At 42.0% G+C, this 23,972-nt stretch overlaps 1 protein-coding gene across 9 annotated transcripts in view; it reads left to right on the top strand.

Annotated features, from left to right (window-relative positions):
• Nucleotides 1-23,972, top strand: part of LOC139766023 (uncharacterized) — a 423,019-nt gene that overhangs the window by 352,901 nt on the left and 46,146 nt on the right. For 6 of the 9 annotated variants that reach the window (XM_071694136.1, XM_071694132.1, XM_071694134.1 and 3 more), the window contains 2 exons: nucleotides 22,046-22,290; nucleotides 23,348-23,465. In XM_071694136.1, coding sequence (XP_071550237.1) covers nucleotides 22,073-22,290; nucleotides 23,348-23,465 — 336 coding nt within the window. In that variant the 5' untranslated portion in view covers nucleotides 22,046-22,072. The remainder of the gene's footprint in view (nucleotides 1-22,045; nucleotides 22,291-23,347; nucleotides 23,466-23,972) is intronic. The other 3 variants (XM_071694137.1, XM_071694133.1, XM_071694128.1) reach the window with 1 other exon arrangement.

Below are 23,972 nucleotides of genomic sequence, written 5' to 3'. Positions count from 1 at the left end.
GACGATAACGCTTATAGCAAACACGGGAGGCGGTTAGCCTGCATCTCAGGCTCGGTTGCCTGGTAAAGATAATGGGGGATGTGTTCTTGCGCAGGTAAGACATTATGGTAAACTCTGTAGTATATATATATATATATATATATATATATATATATATATATATATATATATATATATATATATATATATATATATGCATATATATATATATATATATATATATATATATATATATATATATATATATATATATATATATATATATATATATATATATATCCCTGGGGATAGGGGAGAAAGAATACTTCCCACGTATTCCCTGCGTGTCGTAGAAGGCGACTAAAAGGGGAGGGAGCGGGGGGGCTGGAAATCCTCCCCTCTTGTTTTTTTTTTTCTTAATTTTCCAAAAGAGGGAACAGAGAAGGGGGCCAGGTGAGGATATTCCCTCAGAGGCCCAGTCCTCTGTTCTTAACGCTACCCTGCTAACGCGGGAAATGGCGAATAGTTTGAAAGAAATATATATATATATACATATATATATATATATATATATATATATATATATATATATATATATATATATATATATATATATATATATATATATATATATATATGCAGCCTTAGGGTATCTTTCATGGGGTTCCCGCAGCTACAGGCAGTAGCAGGGTAATGATGGACTCCTTTGGAACGCGTTTCGCGACTAGACTGTCCGCCCTCTCGTCAGCTGACGATGATCCAGCCTCGCCGAAGGTGATCTTTTCCACTCACGGTGTAACCACAAGCAGGTGGGGTCTGGCAACACCTATCCACAACCAAGCACCATAGACCTATCCGTAGCCAAGCCCCACAGACCTATCCTTTAGTTTCTCCTGACCGCTCCTTATGCCCTGGTTGACCCCACCGAGAGCACGTCTCCCCCTGTATATCATATTTCTCCTACACTCTTTATTCTATGCACGCCTTGACAGCCTCCTCCTGGACGGTCAGGCCTCGATCACTCAACGTGCTTTTCACTCGATCATCCCCTCTCGTCCTCGGTCTCCCTCTTCACTGTTGACACGTATACCATGAGATCATATAGCTCAACCCCTCCTCGCTCATCCTCTCTAAATGCCCAAACTACATCAGCGCAGCTTCTCCAGCTCTATGACTCCCTCACCTCCCTTATGACTCCCTCACCTCCCTTATGACTCCCTCACCTCCCTTATGACTCCCTCACCTCCCTTATGACTCCCTCACCTCCCTTATGACTCCCTCACCTCCCTTATGACTCCCTCATCTTCCTTATGACTCCCTCACCTCCCTTATGACTCCCTCACCTCCCTTATGACTCCCTCACCTCCCTTATGACTCCCTCACCTCCCTTATGACTCCCTCACCTCCCTTATGACTCCCTCACCTCCCTTATGACTCCCTCACCTCCCTTATGACTCCCTCACCTCCCTTATGACTCCCTCACCTCCCATATGACTCCCTCACCTCCCTTATGACTCCCTCACCTCCCTTATGACTCTCTCACCTCCCTTATGACTCCCTCACCTCCCTTATGACTCCCTCACCTCCCTTATGACTCCCTCATCTTCCTTATGACTCCCTCACCTCCCTTATGACTCCCTCACCTCCCTTATGACTCCCTCACCTCCCGTATGACTCCCTCACCTCCCTTATGACTCCCTCACCTCCCATATGACTCCCTCACCTCCCTTATGACTCCCTCACCTCCCTTATGACTCCCTCACCTTCCTTATGACTCCCTCACCTCCCGTATGACTCCCTCACCTCCCTTATGACTCCCTCACCTCCCTTATGACTCCCTCACCTCCCTTATGACTCCCTCACCTCCCTTATGACTCCCTCACCTCCCTTATGACTCCCTCACCTCCCTGACTTCTGCTAATGATTATTTTGTTTGTAATTTTCGTCTTTAGGTTTTCTTTCTTGTGTCTGCCGAACAGGTGATTATATTTTCGACATTAATACGATGACATTTTTTACTCTTGTGAGGTAGGCATAAATGGGATGTTAGCCAGGGGACGGCTTCCCCTGGGGTCTGACCCCATGCCTGCCACAGGGTAACCCCGGGGCGCCACAAGGGAAACTATAATTGCAGGGAAAATTACCACGACGTTTAAAAAAAATGTTTTTCTCCTCCATGTCCAGCGTTATTCCGCATGTGTTCTGATTCTCGAATTATTTTTGTGTTTTCTTTCTTTTTCTTTCACGTCTATTTCGCGACTGCTTTGTGAGACAATGGCTTTATTCCTTAATGATACACTTGTGGTCTTTTGATCACAGCCACATTGGCTACGCTTAAAGAGACCGACCATAGCTCTCAATCATGATCGACTCAAGTGATGATCACGGCTTAGCTCACAACAAAGTTGAAATCGGATTGTGGACGAATCATATTCTGGCGTTCATTTGCTGACGGTGTCGGGAACCACGGCTCGTTCATTAGCGCGGTAACCACCGGGAACTCGACGACAATTAGGTCATCCCGTAACTGTCCCTGGTCACAGCTGCTGTGAGTCGTTCTGGAGGATTATGTCGTCTGCATCCATAAATACCCGCCCATTACCCCGCCATCCTGGTCGTTCTTTTAGCTTTTATATATATATATATATATATATATATATATATATATATATATATATATATATATATATATATATATATATATTTGTTTATTTATCTATTTATTCATTATTTATTATACTTTGTCGCTGTCTCCCACGTTAGCGAGGTAGCGCAAGGAAACAGACGAAAGAATGGCCCAACCCACTCACATACACATGTATATACATACACGTCCGCACACGTACATATACATACCTATACATCTCAACGTATACATGTATATATACACACACAAATATATGCATATATACACATGTACATAATTCATATTGTTTGCCCTTATTCATTCCCGTCGCCACTTGGCTTCTTAAGTACACCGGTGCGTTGCTCGGCTGCGTTGTTTTCACCTTTGACCTGACTCTCACAGGTGAGGAGCCAGGTCATTTTACCCTCGGGTCGTCTGTCTGTTCCCAGACGGGGTCATAATGCGTTCTACATACGAGTGTACTACCAGGCGTTGTCCATTTAAGTGTGGGTTGTGGCCCTGTTTGCGTTTTTTTTTTTTAAACGTTTGCAAATAGTTTCTCCTTTTTTTTTTTTTTGAGTTGTCGTAGAGACGTATTTTCTTTTCTTCCCTCTCATTACGTTATTAGCATCTGGTGACGTCATGAGCGTTCGCCTGACGTCACCAGCAGCGTCCTGGTGAGGCGGGTCTCTGGCTCTGGCCGTGGGCATGGATAATGACCCCCCAACATTTATGTGGCCATTGTTTTAGTCGACCTCCACACGACCCAGAGAGACCCCACGCCACACACCCGACCCCCGACCACCACCCGACCCAGAGAGACCCCACACCCCCACACACCCGACCCCCGACCACCACCCGACCCAGAGAGACCCCACACCCCCACACACCCGACCCCCGACCACCACCCGACCCAGAGAGAGACCCCACACCCCCACACACCCGACCCCCGACCACCACCCGACCCAGAGAGACCCCACGCCACACACCCGACCCCCGACCACCACCCGACCCAGAGACCCCACACCACACACCCGACCCCCGACCACCACCCGACCCAGAGAGACCCCACACCACACACCCGACCCCCGACCACCACCCGACCCAGAGAGACCCCACCCCCCCACACACCCGACCCCCGACTCCACCCGACCCAGAGAGAGACCACACACCCGACCACCGACCCCCACCTTTCCCTCAACCACCACCCAGGGCCCCCCCCCCCCCACCCTACCCCCACCGCGCCATGCTCTCTCTCTCTCTCTCTCTCTCTCTCTCTCTCTCTCTCTCTCTCTCTCTCTCTCTCTCTCTCTCTCTCTCTCCGTCCATATTTATTCCTCATCGTTCGTCACCAGTTCCTCATACTTCTTCCCTCCCTCCCTCCTTCCCTCCCCCGCTCACCGATACAGCATTTCGTGGCTACAATTCTCATTTCTCCCTCAATGCCTTTCCTCATTTTCTCCCCCCTCCTCTCCCACCCCCTTCTCATTATTCTGCCCCTTCGATCCATCTCTTCCCTCCTAATAACCTTCTTCCCTCGTCCCTCCTTCAGACTTCTCCTTCATCGTAACATTCATCACACCGCTGTCTGCGTTCATTTTCTTACCATTTATCTCCTCTGGCCATTTCACTTTTTCTCGTCGACTGCTCTTTCTCTCTTTCCCCTCCACCTCTTCTTCCTCTCTCTCTCTTTCTCCTCCACCTCTCTCTCTCTTTCTCCTCCACCTCTCTCTCTCTCTCTCTCTCTCTCTCTCTCTCTCTCTCTCTCTCTCTCTCTCTCTCTCTCTCTCTCTCTCTCTCTTCTCTTTCCTCCTCCTCCTCCTCTCTTCCTCCTCCTCCCCCCCTCCCCATTCCTATATTCCCCTCACCCCCTCTTCCCCATTCCTCTCTTCCTCCTCCTCCCCCTCCCTTATCCTCTCTTCCCCCTCCTCCTTCCCCCCCCCCCCCCCCTCTTCCCGACACACAGCTGGTCGAAGCATTATCTCCGTCATTAACAATAACAACCAGTTCAATGAACCTGTTGGTATCAGTTGCTTGTATCAAATGCAGACATCGAGGAACTGAAGCTCTCCCCTACTCGTGTATGACAGCTGAGTATACATGCCTTCATGTGTATATATATATATATATATATATATATATATATATATATATATATATATATATATATATATATATATACCTCCTTCCAGAACATCTTTTTATTCTCCCTAAAATTTAATGATACTCTCTCACCCCAACTCTCATTTGCCCTTTTTTTCACCTCTTGCACCTTTCTCTTGACCTCCTGTCTCTTTCTTTTATACATCTCCCACTCAATTGCATTTTTTCCCTGCAAAAATCGTCCAAATGCCTCTCTCTTCTCTTTCACTAATACTCTTACTTCTTCATCCCACCACTCACTACCCTTTCTAATCAACCCACCTCCCACTCTTCTCATGCCACAAGCATCTTTTGCGCAATCCATCATATATATATATATATATATATATATATATATATATATATATATATATATATATATATATATATATATATATATATAAACCCTTGTATACATGTATGTAGACGTATATATACTTGGACTTGGGCATATGATTACTATTTGTGTTACAGGAAGTTATTCTTTTTTACACTCGTGTTGCCCCGTCTCGGTGTACACACACACACACACACACACACACACACATCGCAGCAAGAGCCATGTACCCATCTATCCACCAGCCCTTGCATGGGAGGGAGGATGAACAGCTGTATTGGCTGTGGGCCAACTGCCACGCCCCAGGATTCGAACTCGGGCTGAACCCGTGCATGAAATGTGGCCATCAACTGATACCACGTCATCAAGTGTGTGTGTGTGTGTGTGTGTGTGTGTGTGTGCGTTGTTCATAAGTGTTTTATATCAAGTAAGACTAGTTCATCGAGTCCCACCAGCCACCACTACCACTGGAACTACCTTAAACTACCCACAACATCGTCATTACGAGGAGAGGCACACGGGGTCTGGCCACACCAACTCACACCTCAACTCAGCGCTCCACGAAAATATACACACACACACACACACACGACCAGCCCGCTTAGTCGACCAGGAGGGTGGCAGGCCCTACACACGTCAGGACCTGATCATGAGATCTCACGGGAATGTAAACCATCCACCCCCGTCGCTTGGGGGAGGGGCGTGTGCCATGGGGAGTAAGGGGTGTGGAGGGAGGGTGATAGTATGTGGAGGGGAGGGAGGGTGATAGGATGTGGAGGGGAGGGAGGGTGATAGTATGTGGAGGGGAGGGAGGGTGATAGTATGTGGAGGGGAGGGAGGGTGATAGTATGTGGAGGGGAGGGAGGGTGATAGTATGTGAAGGGGAGGGAGGGTGATAGTATGTGGAGGGGAGGGAGGGTGATAGTATGGTGGGGTGGGGAGCGAACCTGAGACGTTGGCAGAGCGCCAGGGAGGCGGTGTTGAAGCCGTTCCCCCAACCACCAGACGGTCGATATAAATCTGCTCCTGTGGCCTGACACACACACACACACACACACACACACACACACACACACACACACACACACCACACACACCACCTGCTGGGGAAGCCATGACACCTGACAACACACCGAGTCCAAAAAGCTTATGTCCTCTCCCTTACAATGTCAGGATATAGAAGCGACTGCTGCCCTGGCTCAGTATATATATATATATATATATATATATATATATATATATATATATATATATATAGGAAGAGAGGAAAGTGATTGGTTCTCAGTGAATGTAGGTTTGCGGCAGGGGTGTGTGATGGTTGTTTGATTTGTTTATGGATGGGGTTGATAGGGAGGTGAATGCAAGAGTTTTGGAAAGAGGGGCAAGTATGCAGTCTGTTGTGGATGACAGAGCTTGGGAAGTGAGTCAGTTGTTGTTCGCTGATGATACAGCGCTGGTGGCTGATTCGTGTGAGAAACTGCAGAAGCTGGTGACTGAGTTTGGTAAAGTGTGTGAAAGAAGAAAGCTGAGAGTGAATGTGAACAAGAGCAAGGTTATTAGGTACAGTAGGGTTGAGGGACATGTCAGTTGAGAGGTAAGTTTGAATGGAGAAAAACTGGAGGAAGTGAATTGTTTTAGATATCTGGGAGTGGATTTGGCAGCGGATGGAACCATGGAAGCTGAAGTGAATCATAGGGTGGGGTAGGGGGCGAAAGTTCTGGGAGCGTTGAAGAATGTGTGGAAGTCGAGAACATTATCTGAGAAAGCAAAAATGGGTATGTTTGAAGGAATAGTGGTTCCAACAATGTTATATGGTTGCGAGGCGTGGGCTATAGATAGAGTTGTGCGGAGGAGGGTGGATGTGTTTGAAATGAGATGTTTGAGGACAATATGTGGTGTGAGGTGGTTTGATCGAGTAAGTAATGTAAAGGTAAGAGAGATGTGTGGTAATAAACAGAGTGTGGTTGAGAGAGCAGAAGAGGATGTTTTGAAATGGTTTGGTCACATGGAGAGAATGAGTGAGGAAAGATTGACCAAGAGGATATATGTGTCAGAGGTGGAGGGGATGATGAGAAGTGAGAGACCAAATTAGAGGTGGAAATATGGAGTGAAAAAGATTTTGAGTGATCGGGGCCTGAACATGCAGGAGGGTGAAAGGCGGGCAAGGAATAGAGTGAATTGGAACGATGTGGTATACCGGGATCGACGTGCTGTCAATGGCTTGAATCAGGGCATGTGAAGCGTCTAGGGTAAACCATGGAAAGTTGTGTGGGGCCTGGATGTGGAAATGGAGCTGTGGTTTCGGTGCATTATTACATGACAGCTAGAGGCTGAGTGTGAACGAACGGGGCCTTTGTTGTCTTTTCCTAGCGCTACCTCGTACACATGAGGGGGGAAAGCGTTGTTATTCCATGTATGGCGAGGTGGCGATGGGAATAGATAAAGGCAGACAGTATGAATTATGTACATGTGTGCATATGTATATGTCTGTGTGTGTATATATATGTATACATTGAGATGTATAGGTATGTATATTTGCGTGTGTGGACGTGTATGTATATACATGTATATATGGGTGGGTTGGTCCATTCTTTCGTCTGCTTCCTTGCGCTACCTCGCAAACGCGGGAGACAGCGACAAAGCAAAATAATAATAATAATAATAATAATATATATATATATGTATATATATATATATATATATATATATATATATATATATATATATATATATATATATATATATATATATATATATATATATAACAACAGATATGTGTTAAGATTGGACGGGGTATCGTTAGTAACAGAGCCGTCTTAGCTGACAGGTAATTTATCCTATATTCAAGTGGGAGTCTGGCAGCAGCAGCAGTGATAATATCAAATTCATTTTCGTTGTCAAACATTTTCTCCCATCAATACCCGGGGACAGACTACTGTAATCCACCTGCTCTGATGGAATTTATTCTCAGAAGACATCGACTTCGGTCTTATATCTTATTGGCTTACTATAGCGGGATGTTATCATCACACATGTCTTTACTTACGTACGTATTTCACATCATTTCCGAGCTATATGCGTATCTTATTTCAGAAATACATTTATTTTTCGTTGCACCTGGGTTGGATTTTTTTTTTATTGGGCTTTAGGCGTGTCATCTGCCAGGGTCTTGATGGCCCTCAAGTTTAAGTAACGAAAACCAGATTAAAAATTTTTTTGACCCCCTTCATGATGTGTTCCAGGTCAGTGGTCTGCTTATAACATGGTTATGAGGGAAACATATTTTGAGAGAGATTATTCTTACATTTCATTATTTCCAGTCATTCTTACTAAATTATAACTAACATTTCTCAGAACATAATAATAATAATAATGATAATAATAATAATGATAATAAATTATCATGATAATAATAATGATGATGATAATGATAATGATAGTAATATTGATGATAATATTAGTAATAATGATAATAATAATGATAATAATAATAATGATAATGATGATGATTATAATGATGATAATAATAATAATAATGATAATAATAATAATAATAATAATAATGATAATAATGATAATAGTAATAATAATAATAACAATAATAATGATAATAATATGATAATGATAATAATGATAATAATGATTCTTTCATACTATTCGCCATTTCCCGCATTAGCGAGGTTGCGTTAAGAACAGAGGACTGGACCTTTGAGGGAATATCCTCACCTGGCCCCCTTCTCTGTCCCTTCTTTTGGAAAATTAAAAAAAACGAGAGGGGAGGATTTCCAGCCACCCGTTCCCTTCCCTTTTAGTCGCCTTCTACGACACGCAGGGAATACGTGGGAAGTATTCTTTCTCCCCTATCCCCAGGGATATGATAATAATAATAATTCCAAGACCACCTTTATGGGGTTGCTGGAGTTTGGAGGCTGCACTCCACACAGTAGCAGGGATTATATATTGGATTTCTTGGAGCGGAGAAGGTCCTTGATGACGCTGTGCTCCTTTCCGTCCATTGATGATGGTACAGCCTCGTCCGAGGTGACTTCACGACTGCAATGTTAGCAATAATACGCTGCATCTGGTTACATATATGGGGCGATCATAGCCTAGTTGTAGCGCTCTCGCCTGCCACGCGTAAGGCCCCGGGTTCGAGCCTGGCTGTTGGAGCTTTGTTTTGTATACATATATATATATATATATATATATATATATATATATATATATATATATATATATATATATATATATATTGCGATTTAGCTCTAGAGAGGATTCGAACCCAGCCCTACCGCGCGGCAGGCCGGTATGCTACCAATGGACCACGAGGCCGACGAAAGCTCTCCTTGACTGCACTGTTGGAGGATTGATTCGATGCTGCTTTCCGACCCGTGAGGCCGCCGGCTCTCCCAACCCTCTCAGGTCACGAGACGTGACGGGCGACCTTATAATCCATTGGTTGTCGCCTCGTGGCTCAGTAGATAGCATATCGGCCTGCCGCTCGGTAGGCCTGGGTTCGAATCCTCCTCGTCCAAAGTTGAATAGCTATTCATTGCACGTGTTTAGTGCAATATATATATATATATATATATTATCCCTGGGGATAGGGGATTAAGAATACTTCCCACGTATTCCCTGCGTGTCGTAGAAGGCGACTAAAAGGGGAGGGAGCGGGGGGCTGGAAATCCTCCCCTCTCGTTTTTTTTTTTTTTTTTTAAATTTTCCAAAAGAAGGAACAGAGGGGGCCAGTTGAGGATATTCCAAAAAAGGCCCAGTCCTCTGTTCTTAGCGCTACCTCGCTAACGCGGGAAATGGCGAATAGTTTAAAAGAAAAAAAAAAAAATATATATATATATATATATATATATATATATATATATATATATATATATATATATATATATATATATACTCTGTGCATATCATATAATTCACTAATAATGTATAATAAAGCTATACTAGTCAGTACGGGTGCCAAATGCACCGACTGGATTAATAGTCATATGTTTGTTTATATATTGTATGTGACAATATCTAGCTTGATGCCTACTCATCACTCGTTGCCCGCCGAACCTAATAACACACATAGGATTGGATAATTAGATATCTAAATTAGTGGATATTTCGGACGAGAAGGTTAATTAAGGTCAAATGTTTTATCCACTTACCTCCGCGCTTTGATCATTTGAAACCCTATATAGACAATAATTGTCCTTTCTCCATTACATGTGTGACCCTGATGTTCATCATATATAGAGATAAGTACGTTATATTTCATTGAATCACACACACACACACACACACACACACACACACACACACACACACATATATATATATATATATATATATATATATATATATATATATATATATATATATATATATATATATATATATATTTATTTATTTATTTATTTATTTATTTATTTATCCCTGGGGATAGGGGAGAAAGAATACTACCCACGTATTCCCTGCTTGTCGTAGAAGGTGACTAAAATAGGTGGGAGTTGGGTGCTGGAAATCTTACCTTTCTATTTTTCTTTTCCTAAGGAAGGAACAGAGAAGGGGACCAAGTGATGGGTTTTCCCTTTGAGTTTCAGTCGCTGTTCTTAACGCTCCCTCGCTAACGCGGGAAATGACAAATTATGATATATATATATATATATATATATATATATATATATATATATATATATATATATATATATATATATATATATATATATATATATACCCAAACGATTGGGTAATGGACAAGAGAAAGTGACAACAGGTCAAGAGGAAGGTGCAGGGGTTGAAAAATAGGGCAAATTAAAGTTGGGGTGAGCGAGTATCAGTAGACCTTAGAGAGGATGAAATGTTTTGGGAGGAGGTTAATAGTGTGACATAGAACAAACGGGAACATCGGTGAAGGGGGCAAATGAGGAAGTGGTGACAGGTAGGGATGAAGGGAGGAAGAGATGGAGTGAGTATTTTGAAGAACTGTTAAATTCATTTGATGATAGGGAGGCAGATGTACGGTGTTTGGGTCGGGGTGGTTTGTTAAGTGAGAGGGTCAGGGAGAGTGGTTTGGTGAAGAGAGAAGAGGTGGTGAAAGCCTCACGCAAGATGAAATGTGGCAAGGCGGCTGCAGTGGATGGTTTGTGGAAGGTCATGCGAATATATAGTGTTGGAGGTAAACTGGCAAAAGCAGCGAGAAGTTTTAATCAAGAGTGTAAGGCACGTGTAAGAGTAAGAAGAGAGGAGAATGAGGTGTTCCAGGTGAAGAGAAGTCTTTAGCAGGGGTGTGTATTGTCACTATGGCTGTTTAATGTGTGTATGGATGGGGTTATGAGGGAGCTAATTGCAAGGGTTGTGGAGAGAGGGGCGAGTATGCAGTCTGGAGGGGGAGGGAGATGAGGTGGCCTGGGAAGTGTGTCACTTGTTTGCTGATGACACAGTACACATGACAAAGTCAAATGAGAAACTGCAGACTTTGATAACTGAGTTTGGTAGAGTGTGTGAAAGGAGGAAGTTGAGAGTAAATGTGAATAAAACAAAGTAATTAGATTTAGCAGAGCATAGGTGCAGGTTAATTGGGATTTGAATTTGAATGGAGAAAATCTAGAAGTGAAGTGTTATAGATACCTCAGAGTGGAATTGACAGCGAATGGAATCATGGAGACGGAAATGAGCCATAGGGTGGGTAAGGTGGTGTAGGCTGTGGTAACATAGAAAAAATCTGAGGAAAGAAAGGTTGCTATGTGGGAAGGTGAAAATGGGTATGTTTGAAGGTATAGTAGTCCCGACGATGTATGGATGTGCTGAGGAGAATGGATCTATTAGAAATGAAATGTTTGAGGACAGTGTGTGGCAAGAGATTGTTTGCTCGAGTAAGTAATAAAAGGATAAGAAAGAGGTATGGTCATAAAAAAAAGTGTAGTCGAGGGAGCTGAAGAGGGTGTGCTGAAAAGGTTCGGGCATATAGAGAGAATGAGTGACAAGAGGCTGAGAAAAAGGATACATGTGCCTGAAGTGGAGGAAACAAACAGAAAGGGTGGAACCAAATTGGAAATGGAAGGATGTTGTGAAAAAGGTTTTGAGTGATCGGAGCCTGAACATGCAGGAGGGTGAAAGGTGTGCACGGGATAGGGTGAATTAGGGAGAGGGAGGGGGGTCGAAGTGCTGTTACTGAGCTGAACAAGCAGCCGGGGTAAACCATGGAAAGGTCTTTAGGGGGGCGCCTGGATATGGATAAGGGAACTGAGTTTTCGGTGCCTTACACATGACAGCTAGAGACTTGAGTGTGAGCGGGTGTGGCGTCTTTTATTTTCCATTTCCTGGTGCTGTCTTGCCGAAGCGGGAAACGGCTATCATGTTTTTTTTTTTTTGGAGAGAGAGAGAGAGAGAGAGAGAGAGAGAGAGAGAGAGAGAGAGAGAGAGAGAGAGAGAGAGAGAGAGAGAGAGAGAGATAGCGGGTTGGGAGGAGGAGAACCCAAGCCAACCGACCCCCTTCATAGGCCGTAGGCCCCTCTTTCGAGAGCCATGATAGAGGGAGAAGCCACCTGCGAGGGAGGGGGTGTGTGTAGGGGAAAGGGGGTGAGGGCATCATTAATAGAGTTTCGTATTTCCAATAACCTTGATGTTGGCGGACGTAGGAGGGAGGACGGACGGACGGGTGGCAGGGAAGGAGGGAGGGAGGGAGAGGCCTCTCCTGCACCACCACCAGCCCACTCACAGAGCGAGGAAGTCCACGTCTTCCTACTTCACGCCAAACCTTAAGGAAAAAAAATCTATTAAATTTTTTTTCTTCTATTTTTTGATGAGTTTGAGGAAATGTCAGATGTGTTCCTGCAAGTGGACGTAGAAGGTAAAGATAAAAAAAAATAAAAAGCCATATCAGAGGAGCTTTTATTTGGGTTGATATTCTTCGATTTCATGATAGGCAAGAGCAACAACATGTGTGCGGGAGAATATTTCCAATACTTTTTATGATATTTCATGTTGGACGGATCTTCGAATATATTTTTTCCCAAGGGGTGTAAATATGTAGACGTGTATATGTCACTTGCTTGCCGGAGGCGTCTTTGTGTGTGTATTTTGGTTTGTTTGTCCGTAAGTGAAATTGTAGAAGTGTCTCTTGTAGAATAGTAGACATACACGTGTGTTACTGTGTCTAGTAATTGGAGATACAGCGGCTGGGGATACAGCAGCTGGGGATACAGTAGCTGGGGATACAGCAGCTGGGGATACAGTAGCTGGGGATACAGCATTTGGGGATACAGTAGTTGGGATACAGTAGCTGGGGATACAGCAGCTGGGGATACAGTAGTTGGGATACAGTAGCTGGGGATACAGCAGCTGGGGATATAGTAACTGGGGATACAGTAGTTGGGGATACAGCAGCTGGGAGATACAGTAGCTGGGGATACAGCAGCTGGGGGGGTACAGGAAAGGTGTGCAGCCAAAGTATTAGTGTTGTTACTGCTGTTGTCAGTGTCCTAACGTGGCACCTAACGTTGGCTACACTCATCTTCACCCTCAGTGGTGGAAGGTCTTAATTCTCTTTGTTGTCTAGTCTGTAGATCAGAACCTCTGAACACATGGATTAGGACGAGGATGTGATAGAAGGGTAGGTAGCGACATGATAGTTAGTGTAGCGAAGAGGGAGTAGTTGACGAACAGAAAATGAGAAACATAGAAAACGGATTAAATTTAGATGGATGCGTGAGATGGAAGTACAGAGTAATCTCCATAAAATGAACGTGATTTTGATGATTCATATTTTGTTACCTTTTTCATGATATGAAGGTAACCTGTGTTAAAGTTGTCATATACATATATATATATATATATATATATATATATATATATATATATATATATATATATATATATATATATATATATATATCTTTCTTTCATACTATTTGCCATTTCCCGCGATAGCGAGGTAACGTTAAGAACAGAGGACTGGGTCTTTGAGGGAATATCCTCACCTGGCCCTCTTCTCTGTTCCTTCTTTTGGGAAAAAAAAAAAAAAAAAAACGAGAGGGGAGGATTTCCAGCCTCCCGCTCCCTTCCCTTTTAGTCGCCTTCTATGACACGCAGGGAATACGTGGGAAGTATTCTTTCTCCCCTATCCCCAGGGAATATATATATATATATATATATATATATATATATATATATATATATATATATATATATATATATATATATACCATGGAAGCGGAAGTGAGCCACAGGGTGGGGGAGGGGGCGAAAGTTCTGGGAGCGTTGAAAAATGTGTGGAAGGCGAGAACATTATCTCAGAAACCAAAACTGGGTATGTTTGAAGGAATAGTGGCTCTAGCAATGTTATATGGTTGCGATGCGTGGGCTATAGATAGGGTTGTGCGGAGGAGGATGGATGTGTTGGAAATGAGATGTTTGAGGACGAGTGAAAAAGATTTTGAGCGATCGGGGCCTGAACATGCAGGAAGGTGAAAGGCGTGCAAGGAATAGAGTGAATTGGAACGATGTGGTATACCGGGGTGGACGTGCTGTCAATGGATTGAACCAGGGTATGTGAAGCGTCTGGGGTAAACCATGGAAAGCCTTGTGGGGTCTGGATAGGGAAAGGGAGCTGTGGTTTCGGTGCATTATACATGACAGCTAGAGACTGAGTGTGAACGAATGGGGCCTTTGTTGTCTTTTCATAGCGCTACGTCGCGCACATGAGGGGGAGAGGGTTGTTATTTTATGTGTGGCGGGATGGCGACGGGAATGAATGAGGGCAGCAAGTATGAATTATGTACATGTATATGTATGTGTATGTCTGTGTATGTATATATATGTATACGTTGAAATGTATAGCTATGTATATGTGCGTGTGTGGACGTGTATGTATTTACATGTGTATGTGGGTGGGTTGGGCCATTCTTTCGTCTGTTTCCTTGCGCTACCTCGCTAACGCGGGAGAGAGCGACAAAGTATGATATATATATATATATATATATATATATATATATATATATATATATATATATATATATATATAAAATTTTCTTTTTTTCATACTATTCGCCATCTCCCGTGTTAGCGAGGTAGCGTTAAGAACAGAGGACTGAGCCTTTAAGGAAAATGCTCACTTGGCCCCCTTCTATGTTCCTTCTTTTGGAAAATTAAAAACGAGAAGGGAGGATTTCCAGCCCGTTCTCCCCCTCCCCTTTTAGTGGCCATTTACGACACGCAGGGAATACATGGGAAGTATTCTTTCTACCCTATCAACAGGGATGATATATATATATATATATATATATATATATATATATATATATATATATATATATATACACACACATATGTACTTGATCGCTGTTTCCCATGTCAGTAAAGTAGCGCCTGGAAATAGACGAAGAAAGACCCATCCTCTCATATACATACACATACACAGCCTTATATATACACATGTATGTATTCATACTGGCTTGCCTTCATCCACCCTCGGCGCCACCCCGCCCCACAGGAAACAGCATCGCTACCCCCTGCTTCAGCGAGGTAGCGCCAGGGAAACAGACACACACAAAAAGGCCACATACGTTCACACTTAGGTAGCCAGGTTATGAACTAACCCTGAGTGGAGGAAGATTAACATCTGAGGAGACACAGGAGTGACTGCTGGAGCCAGACTGGATACGTGTTTGAATGTCTTTGTGTGTTTTTCGTTTGCTGTTAGTGTGCTCATGTTCGGATGACTCTCTCTCTCTCTCTCTCTCTCTCTCTCTCTCTCTCTCTCTCTCTCTCTCTCTCTCTCTCTCTCTCTCTCTCTCTCTCTCTTTGTTATTCTTTCGTAAATCATTTTATGGGATAATGGATTTGCATAGAAATTTGTTATCTGTTAGTAAATGAGTAAATGATGGAGAAAATATTAAAAGAAGTTCGTATGGCATTCATATACATACAGAATGGAATTCATAAAGTGCGTCTCAAACTTCTCACCCTATAGTTATATAGTTATATAAAGTTATATCATGAGAAAAATCATAGCCTTTCGGCTGGGGTGAGAATAATGGGATACAACAAAAAAGAAGTGATCCTTTTTGTACATGAGAATGAAAGTGTGTATTATCCTCATATGAGAATGAAAGTGTGTATTATCCTCATATGAGCAGGCGGAACTCCAGATGGTCAAAGGCAATTTACGCTGTGCCACAACAGGGAGGGAAACAGATGTGAATGCAGCTAGCACAAACGACAGTCCGTCATTAACATTTAACGATGTATTCCCCTGTTCTCGCCGTTATCCAGGGGGCTTCAGCTGGCACCAGTCACTTGAGGAGTGTGTGTGTGTGTGTGTGTGTGTGTGTGTGACCTGTTGTTCCGGGAGGAGGAGGAGGAGGGGTGAGGGTGAGGGACGGAGGAGGGAAGGCAAACGAAAGAACAGGTGAACGCCGCACAATGGACTCATTGCCATTAGCATAATGAGAAACGAAACTAAGCGGCGTCAGGCTAGGGAGAGCTCCATTGGTGGGGGGAGGGGGGATAGTGCGTGGGAGGGAAGGGAGGGAAGGAAGGGAAGGGAGGGAAGGAAGGGAAGGGAGAGGGAGCGTGGGAGAAAGGTGGGGTGGGTGGGAGGAGGACACAGTGAGTCTCGACAAGGCCATGTATGTGTCTGGTGCGCCAGAACCTCATATGTAGATCAGTTGATTTTCTTTCACTTAGCTGACTTACTCTGATTTGATTGAGTCGACTGATTTACAGGTAGTTGATTCAGTCGACTGATTTACAGGCGATTGATTGAGTCAGCTGATTTACAGTCATTTGATTGAGTCGACTGATTTACAGGCAGTTGATTCAGTCGACTGATTTACAGGCAGTTGATTCAGTCGACTGATTTACAGGCGATTGATTGAGTCAGCTGATTTACAGTCATTTGATTGAGTCGACTGATTTACAGGCAGTTGATTCAGTCGACTGATTTACAGGCGGTTAATTGAGTCAACTGATTTACAGTCATTTGATTAAGTCGACTGATTTACAGGCAGGTAATGAAGTCGACTGATTGACAGGCAGATGATTCAGTTTACTGATTTACAGGTAGGTGATTCCGTCGACTGATTTACAAGCTGTTGATTGAGTCAACTGATTTACAGTCATTTGATTGAGTCGACTGATTTACAGGCAGTTGATTCAGTCCAGTGATTTACAGTCAGTTGATCAAGTCGACTTATTTACAGGCAGTTGATTCAGTCCAGTGATTTACAGTCAGTTGATCAAGTGGACTGATTTACAGGCAGTTGATTCAGTCCAGCGATTTACAGTCAGTTGATCAAGTCGACTGATTTACAGGCAGTTAATTCATTCAACTAATTTACGGTCAGTTGACTCAGTCAGCTAACTTACAGTCACTTGGTTCAGTCATCGCATTTACAGTCACCTGCTTCAAAATCAATTGTATCTTTTACAGAAGGGTGGATGATATGTAGTTCATGGTTCCCGCTAAGATTATACCAATTGCTCCGAATGTCTTAGAAATGTGGGTCATTTTTTTTTCTACATTTTCCACTGGTTTACCGACCAAAATTGAGAGCATTTTTAAAATCACTGAATTTACGATTCTTTCCGATAGATTCATGATATAGTCGGTCATTATAGAAATATATTAAAAGCTTTCTCTATCAGTAGCATTAGTTAATAAAAGAGTTTTTCAAATTGTTGAAATAGGGAATTATTAGCGTAAAATGATATGGAAATTACTTGTATTACATATGAAGTCGCGGGATGTCCACACTTGATTTTATGGCAATTAACAATAAGTAAAAAAAAAAAGCAGAAATGATATAACAATTGTAATTTGATGTTCTGAAAATATTTCTATACCATATATATATATATATATATATATATATATATATATATATATATATATATATATATATATATATATTGGAAAGGATCACAGTTTGCGCGTGATCAAGATATTCCTATGAGTCCACGGGGAAAATGAAACACGATAAGTTCCCAAGTGCACTTTCGTGTAATAATCACATCATCAGGGGAGACACAAGAGAGAAATATAACGGTTGATATACATCGAAGAGACGAAGCTAGGACGCCATTTGGTAAACGTTTACCAAATGGCGTCCTAGCTTCGTCTCTTCGATGTATATCAACCGACTGTTATATTTCTCTCTTGTGTCTCCCCTGATGATGTGATTATTACACGAAAGTGCACTTGGGAACTTATCGTGTTTCATTTTCCCCGTGGACTCATAGGAATATCTTGATCACGCGCAAACTGTGATCCTTTCCAATATATATATATATATATATATATATATATATATATATATATATATATATATATATATATATATATATATATATATATATATATATATATATATATATCTGGGAATCCACTTATTCTAATCCTATTCTTCAAGAGTGTCCTTTACGCTGGATCAGGGTAAGGCGAGCACTTTTTCCCCGGGAAGATCCCGGACAATGATGTACTCTTTTCCGTCCACTGACCATGTCACGGCCTTATCGTGCGTCCCTTCTCGCTCGCAGTGTTACCATTTGTGGACACAATTCCTTCATTCCTGTCAGGCCGTCGTATCAATATAATATATTGAAATGTCTCGTAAAAGAAAACGTCTCCATTGCTTACATAAAAAAAAAAAAAAAAAAAACTACGAGTTATAGAGGCCATGGAAGTCATGAAAATTGACCCCAGATTTAACTGTAGTCTAGCATCCCCTGTGTCAGCGAGGTCTACATGGAATATATCTTTTTTATGGAGACATTTAATAGTGTCTTAATGGCTTCCGTGTGGGGTAAAGTGCTCTCTCTCCTAAATGTGGCCAGGATGATGGGCCAGGCTGAACAGTTTTCTTCGGTTCCTGTCGTAAATATAGAAGGGGAACTGATACATTTTTTTTTCTTTTCGTAAGATGAATAAACGTTGTCGTGGAGGGAGATATATAGAGCTGTAAACAAAAGTTTGAGTCATTACTGGGTATCTCTCAGACAGGAGAAGAAAAGAGGTGTTTAAGGTTAGGGGGAAGAAAGTTATTTATGATGATTGTTAGCATTGATGTTCGTTTGGTGTTAGAGCAAACTAAATTTTTTTTAGTTGAATGAACAGTCTGATGCGATGCAGTGAATTTTCCTACAAATATTGGTATATATTTTTTTCTCTGTATCCTTGGTTTATGTGATGGTGTATACGAATAAGGAAAATACAGTGCAGTAGCCCTCAAGGCCATATATATATATATATATATATATATATATATATATATATATATATATATATATATATATATATATATATATATTGTGAAAGCGTGTCTGGTTATGAGCATTTGACGGAGTTTAATATTTTCGTTCGGTAGTTATAATTTGTTGTTAACGACCTTAATGTCCCTGGCAGTTAATGGGACAAATAAATCCCAGATAATTAACCAACTGATCAATCAGAGTGTTTACGCCTTAAGATGAAATCTAAAATTTTCTTTCAATCGTAAATTTTCGGGGCGAGTAAATTTCTCCTTAGGGAAGACTCCATCATTTACACTAACCACTATAACTACAGAAACAGTTTGACTGAATTCTCTTACTTTTCCCAGATCAGCTTTTATCTACACCTCTGCCTTAGATAGATACAGGCCATTCGTTCCTTCAGTTAATCGAGTAGATATTTGTTCTGAATAGAAGGAACTATAAACAGTGATGTCTTCTTCTTCTGGTTCTTGCAAGAGGCAGAACAGCTCATAGTAATTTTTAATTCGTGAATATACAGTGGCATCTGAGACTGGAGTGAAACACTTTAGTCCCCCCTCTCCCACCAAGTCCGAGCCGCCAACACTCCTGCTGGCTGACCTGTTACTTGAAAAATTTCTCATGTGTAGACTTGATTTGTTCTGATCTATATAGACTGCGAACATTGCATTTCCGATCCGTTCGTTTCTACTCTCCTGGCAAGAATTTCTTCAGAATCGAAAATCATTGTAGAGTGGGAGGGTAATGACGTCAGCACGCAGAATGGAAAAATGTCAACAACAATCCAGAACACACATACACACACACACACACACACACACACACACACACACACACACACACACTAGGACACGAAGAACCAGGTCACCAAAGTGAACAAATTATGGGGTGGAGATGCACTTTTACGTGCCACGCTGGTCTGAAGTATTCTTACGTGATCCATATTTATGGCTCCTGTGGGTATGTAAATTCAGTGTTGAATACGAATTGGCCAAAATGTCTAAGAGGGGAATGCATTCGTGAGCTGTGGGCAGGAGTGCCATGAAATTTAGTATGATATTGTTGGTTCCTATTCATGTGCCTAGGAGCACTGAATACAAGAAAATACATGTATAGAATTATATTCGTGAAGTTAATGGTATATATATATATATATATATATATATATATATATATATATATATATATATATATATATATATATATATATATATATATATATTCCTCACTCATTCTCTCCATGTGACCAAACCATTTCAAAACACCCTCTTCTGCTCACTCAACCAAACTCTTTTTATTTCCACACATCTCTCTTACCCTATTATTACTTACTCGATCAAACCACCTCACACCACATATTGTCCTCAAACATCTCATTTCCAACACATCCACCCTCCTCCGCACAACCCTATCTATAGCCCACGCCTCGCATTCATATATCATTGTTGGAACCACTATTCCTTCAAACATACCCATTTTTGCTTTCCATATTGAAATCTTGACTTTTCGGGTGGGTACTTGGATTAAAAAATGTCGTCCTGCATGATTAGTGAGGCCAATAACCTCAAATTATATACATCACCCGAAAAAAATGTTGAACGCTTAATGCTTAAGAGAATAAGACCATGCACAATACTTATATATATCTGGTAGGCTGTTTGGCCTTGAGGCTTATTAATTGCCAGGATTATTAAAGCCAAGTGGCTTCCACCTATTGAAGAAAAATATAACGCTTTCCTCAACAGTTTAGGATAAGACAAAGATCAAACATACTCCCTTTGGCTATGGTCCATATACCTTACACAAGTGTATGGACAAAGTTAGAAAATATGTAATCTTTAGCTTGTAAAGTTTCAGTGGTAATACTTTGTATCTTTTCCGGATAGAGTACTTTTACAGATTTTTTTAATATAAATATTATTAATTGTTATTTTTATTAATTAGAAAAAATAAAACTTTACCTTTACATCTTATGAATTCACTCCTGCGAAAACCTTGGGAAACATTAAGATACATTTGGCGGCTCAAAACCTCAAAACTTGGGAATCAATTAAATGCCTTTTTTTTTTCTGTCTCTTTTGTTGATGGTGGATCACGCAGCACTACAGGGAGTTAGTCTTTTAGTTTATCTATATTCATACTGTTAGATATCTGACCGTTTGAGCACAAATGCTTTTTTTTTTTTTCTATTCTTTTTTAAACACGTTCAACTGTGATAGCATCGCTGTGGATAATATGATCTATGGAACAAAAGGTATTGGGTCAAAGAGAGTTTCCAGGCTTGAAAAAAATAAATCGAAAAAACGCTATAGAATTGTTACGAATTTTTTTTTTATTTTTTTTTTGACTGACAAGGGAGTTAGGTTAGTGTTTTTTGATGTTCTTAGTAATCTTATTAAAAGAGCCGTAACCTTACGTAGAAGAGGAATAGAAATGGGAAATATTTCTTTATTAAAATTTTAATAAATTAGATAAAAGAGGAAGAGAAAATAAGAAATATTTCTTTATTGAAATTTTAGTAAATTAGATAAAAAAAAAAACAAGGAAAAGAAAATGGGTAATATTTTTATTGAAATTTTAGTATATTAGACAAAAAGGAAAAGAAAATTGAATTTTTAATGAAATTGTATTAAAGGAAAATGGGAAATATTTTTCTATAACCTGATACGTATGTTTACATACATATATATATTTTTCCCCTTTTCTAGACAGAGGTGCGGGAGAGCTTCGCCAGCATGTACAGCAGCAGCAACAGCAGCAGCACCAGCAGCATCCCCAGCAAGACCAGCAGCAGCAGCCCGAGGAAGAACGACTCCAACAACAACATGAACAGCCCCAACCACTCGGTCAAGCCCCCGGCCAGCGTGGTCAACAGTAGCCCCTACGACCACCAGCTGCTGGAGCGGCTGGTGCCGCGGCACATCACGACGGAACACGTCGTTTTCAGCCACAAGTGGGTGGCAGGGAGAGAGAGAGAGAGAGAGAGAGAGAGAGAGAGAGAGAGAGAGAGAGAGAGAGAGAGAGAGAGAGAGAGAGAGGAAAAGGAGGGAGGGTTTGGAGGTGTGGAAGAGAGAGAGAGAGGGGGGGGAGGATGGAGGGTTTGGTGTGGAAAAGAGAGAGAGGAAGAGGAGGGAGGGTGTGGAAGTGTTGAAGAGAGAGAGAGAGAGAGAGAGAGAGAGAGAGAGAGAGAGAGAGAGAGAGAGAGAGAGAGAGAAGAGGAAGAGGAGAGGATGGGTTTTTAGGTGGGGAAGAAGAGAGTGAGAGCGAGTTGAAGGAAATGGGAGCGACTCTTACGGTACTGGCCATCCAACATATGTATAGTTCTGGACTGGGAGGGAGAGGAAAGGAACCTAGGAGAGGTTAATTACGTGAGAATTTAGTTTATGTACACATGAGAGGTATGATGTGACATCACAGGCTGGGAAGACCTTCGAGGGGAGATGGCCTTGCAGACGACACGTCACCACTAAATTTGTTTCTGTGAGCGAAGAGGAAGAAAGGCCTATACGTGGTAATATGAATTTTCGGAAAACGACTCTCTACCGAATTTTATATAGCTCGAAAACAAGTGACGCCAGGGGAGAAAATGGAGTTTGAGAGTGAAAAATAACAGAGGTGGAAAAACTGTGATTTCATAAACCTGTATTTACTTTGATGAAAGACTGAAATGGAAGGAGTAGGTTTAGTTGAATGGTAGACAGGTCCTCACATTTTCTTTTTTTTATCTTTAAGTCAACTGGGTAAGACTTACGACAGATCCATAAGTCCAACATTATTATAAGAGTGTTTATAAATGTTCTCTTTGACTCGATTGATTTTCAGTTGGTAAAAAAATTGACTGTATTTTTATAGACATGAACTCAGTCACCCCCCCTTAAAAATTTCCTCCTCTCCAGGTGAGAGTCGCGCTCTTTAAGCTCTTCCCTCTCGTGTATCTTCCTCCCTCTACACGTTCCTCTCATTCTCCCCCTCTCCCACTCTCACAACTCTTCTCTCTTCCTCCTCCGCAGGACGAAGGTGGCCGGCGGCCGATCACTCTACTTCTTCAGCCCAGCCTCTCGAGGAGGACTTACCAAACCTGTCTTCACCACCAGGGAGAAACTCACAGCTCTCCTGGATGGTCCTGCGGTACGTGTTGTGAGCCTGGGGGCTCCGGTGGTGAGTCCAAACCGACTCACACTGAGTACAGGATGGGTCATAGCGAGGAACCTGTGCGTAATAAAAGGGCTTGACTCTAAGGAGGTTTAGGGGAACTTCTGTGAGCAGAGGATGAACCATGGAGTGTTTCAGAGGAACCACAAGGGTGTTGTACTCTGTGTGATAAGGCTGACTCACGGGGATGTACTTTTTGAGGCGTGAGTAGAGGTGTTGACTCACAGAGGTTTAGGGTGATCTGTGAGTAGGTGGCTTTACTACCAGCTGGTGTGGATGAACACTGAGTGACGTATGAACATGGTAATTCCAAATGGGTAACTGTAGAAACACTGGGAAGAAAACATTTTTCTTTTTTTAAAGAAATACGAGTCCTGTTCCATGCTGTGAATCTTGCTTTTCATCTATGATTTCTGGTTCAAGGTATGGAATTTTTCTTCTTTTTTTTTCTACATGGACCTGTTGAAGAGAGGTGAATGATCC

The sequence above is a fragment of the Panulirus ornatus genome, chromosome 56 (assembly GCF_036320965.1).
Source record: "Panulirus ornatus isolate Po-2019 chromosome 56, ASM3632096v1, whole genome shotgun sequence".
Taxonomy (NCBI): Eukaryota; Metazoa; Arthropoda; class Malacostraca; order Decapoda; family Palinuridae; genus Panulirus; species Panulirus ornatus.
This window is presented reverse-complemented; position numbering and strand designations above follow the sequence as displayed.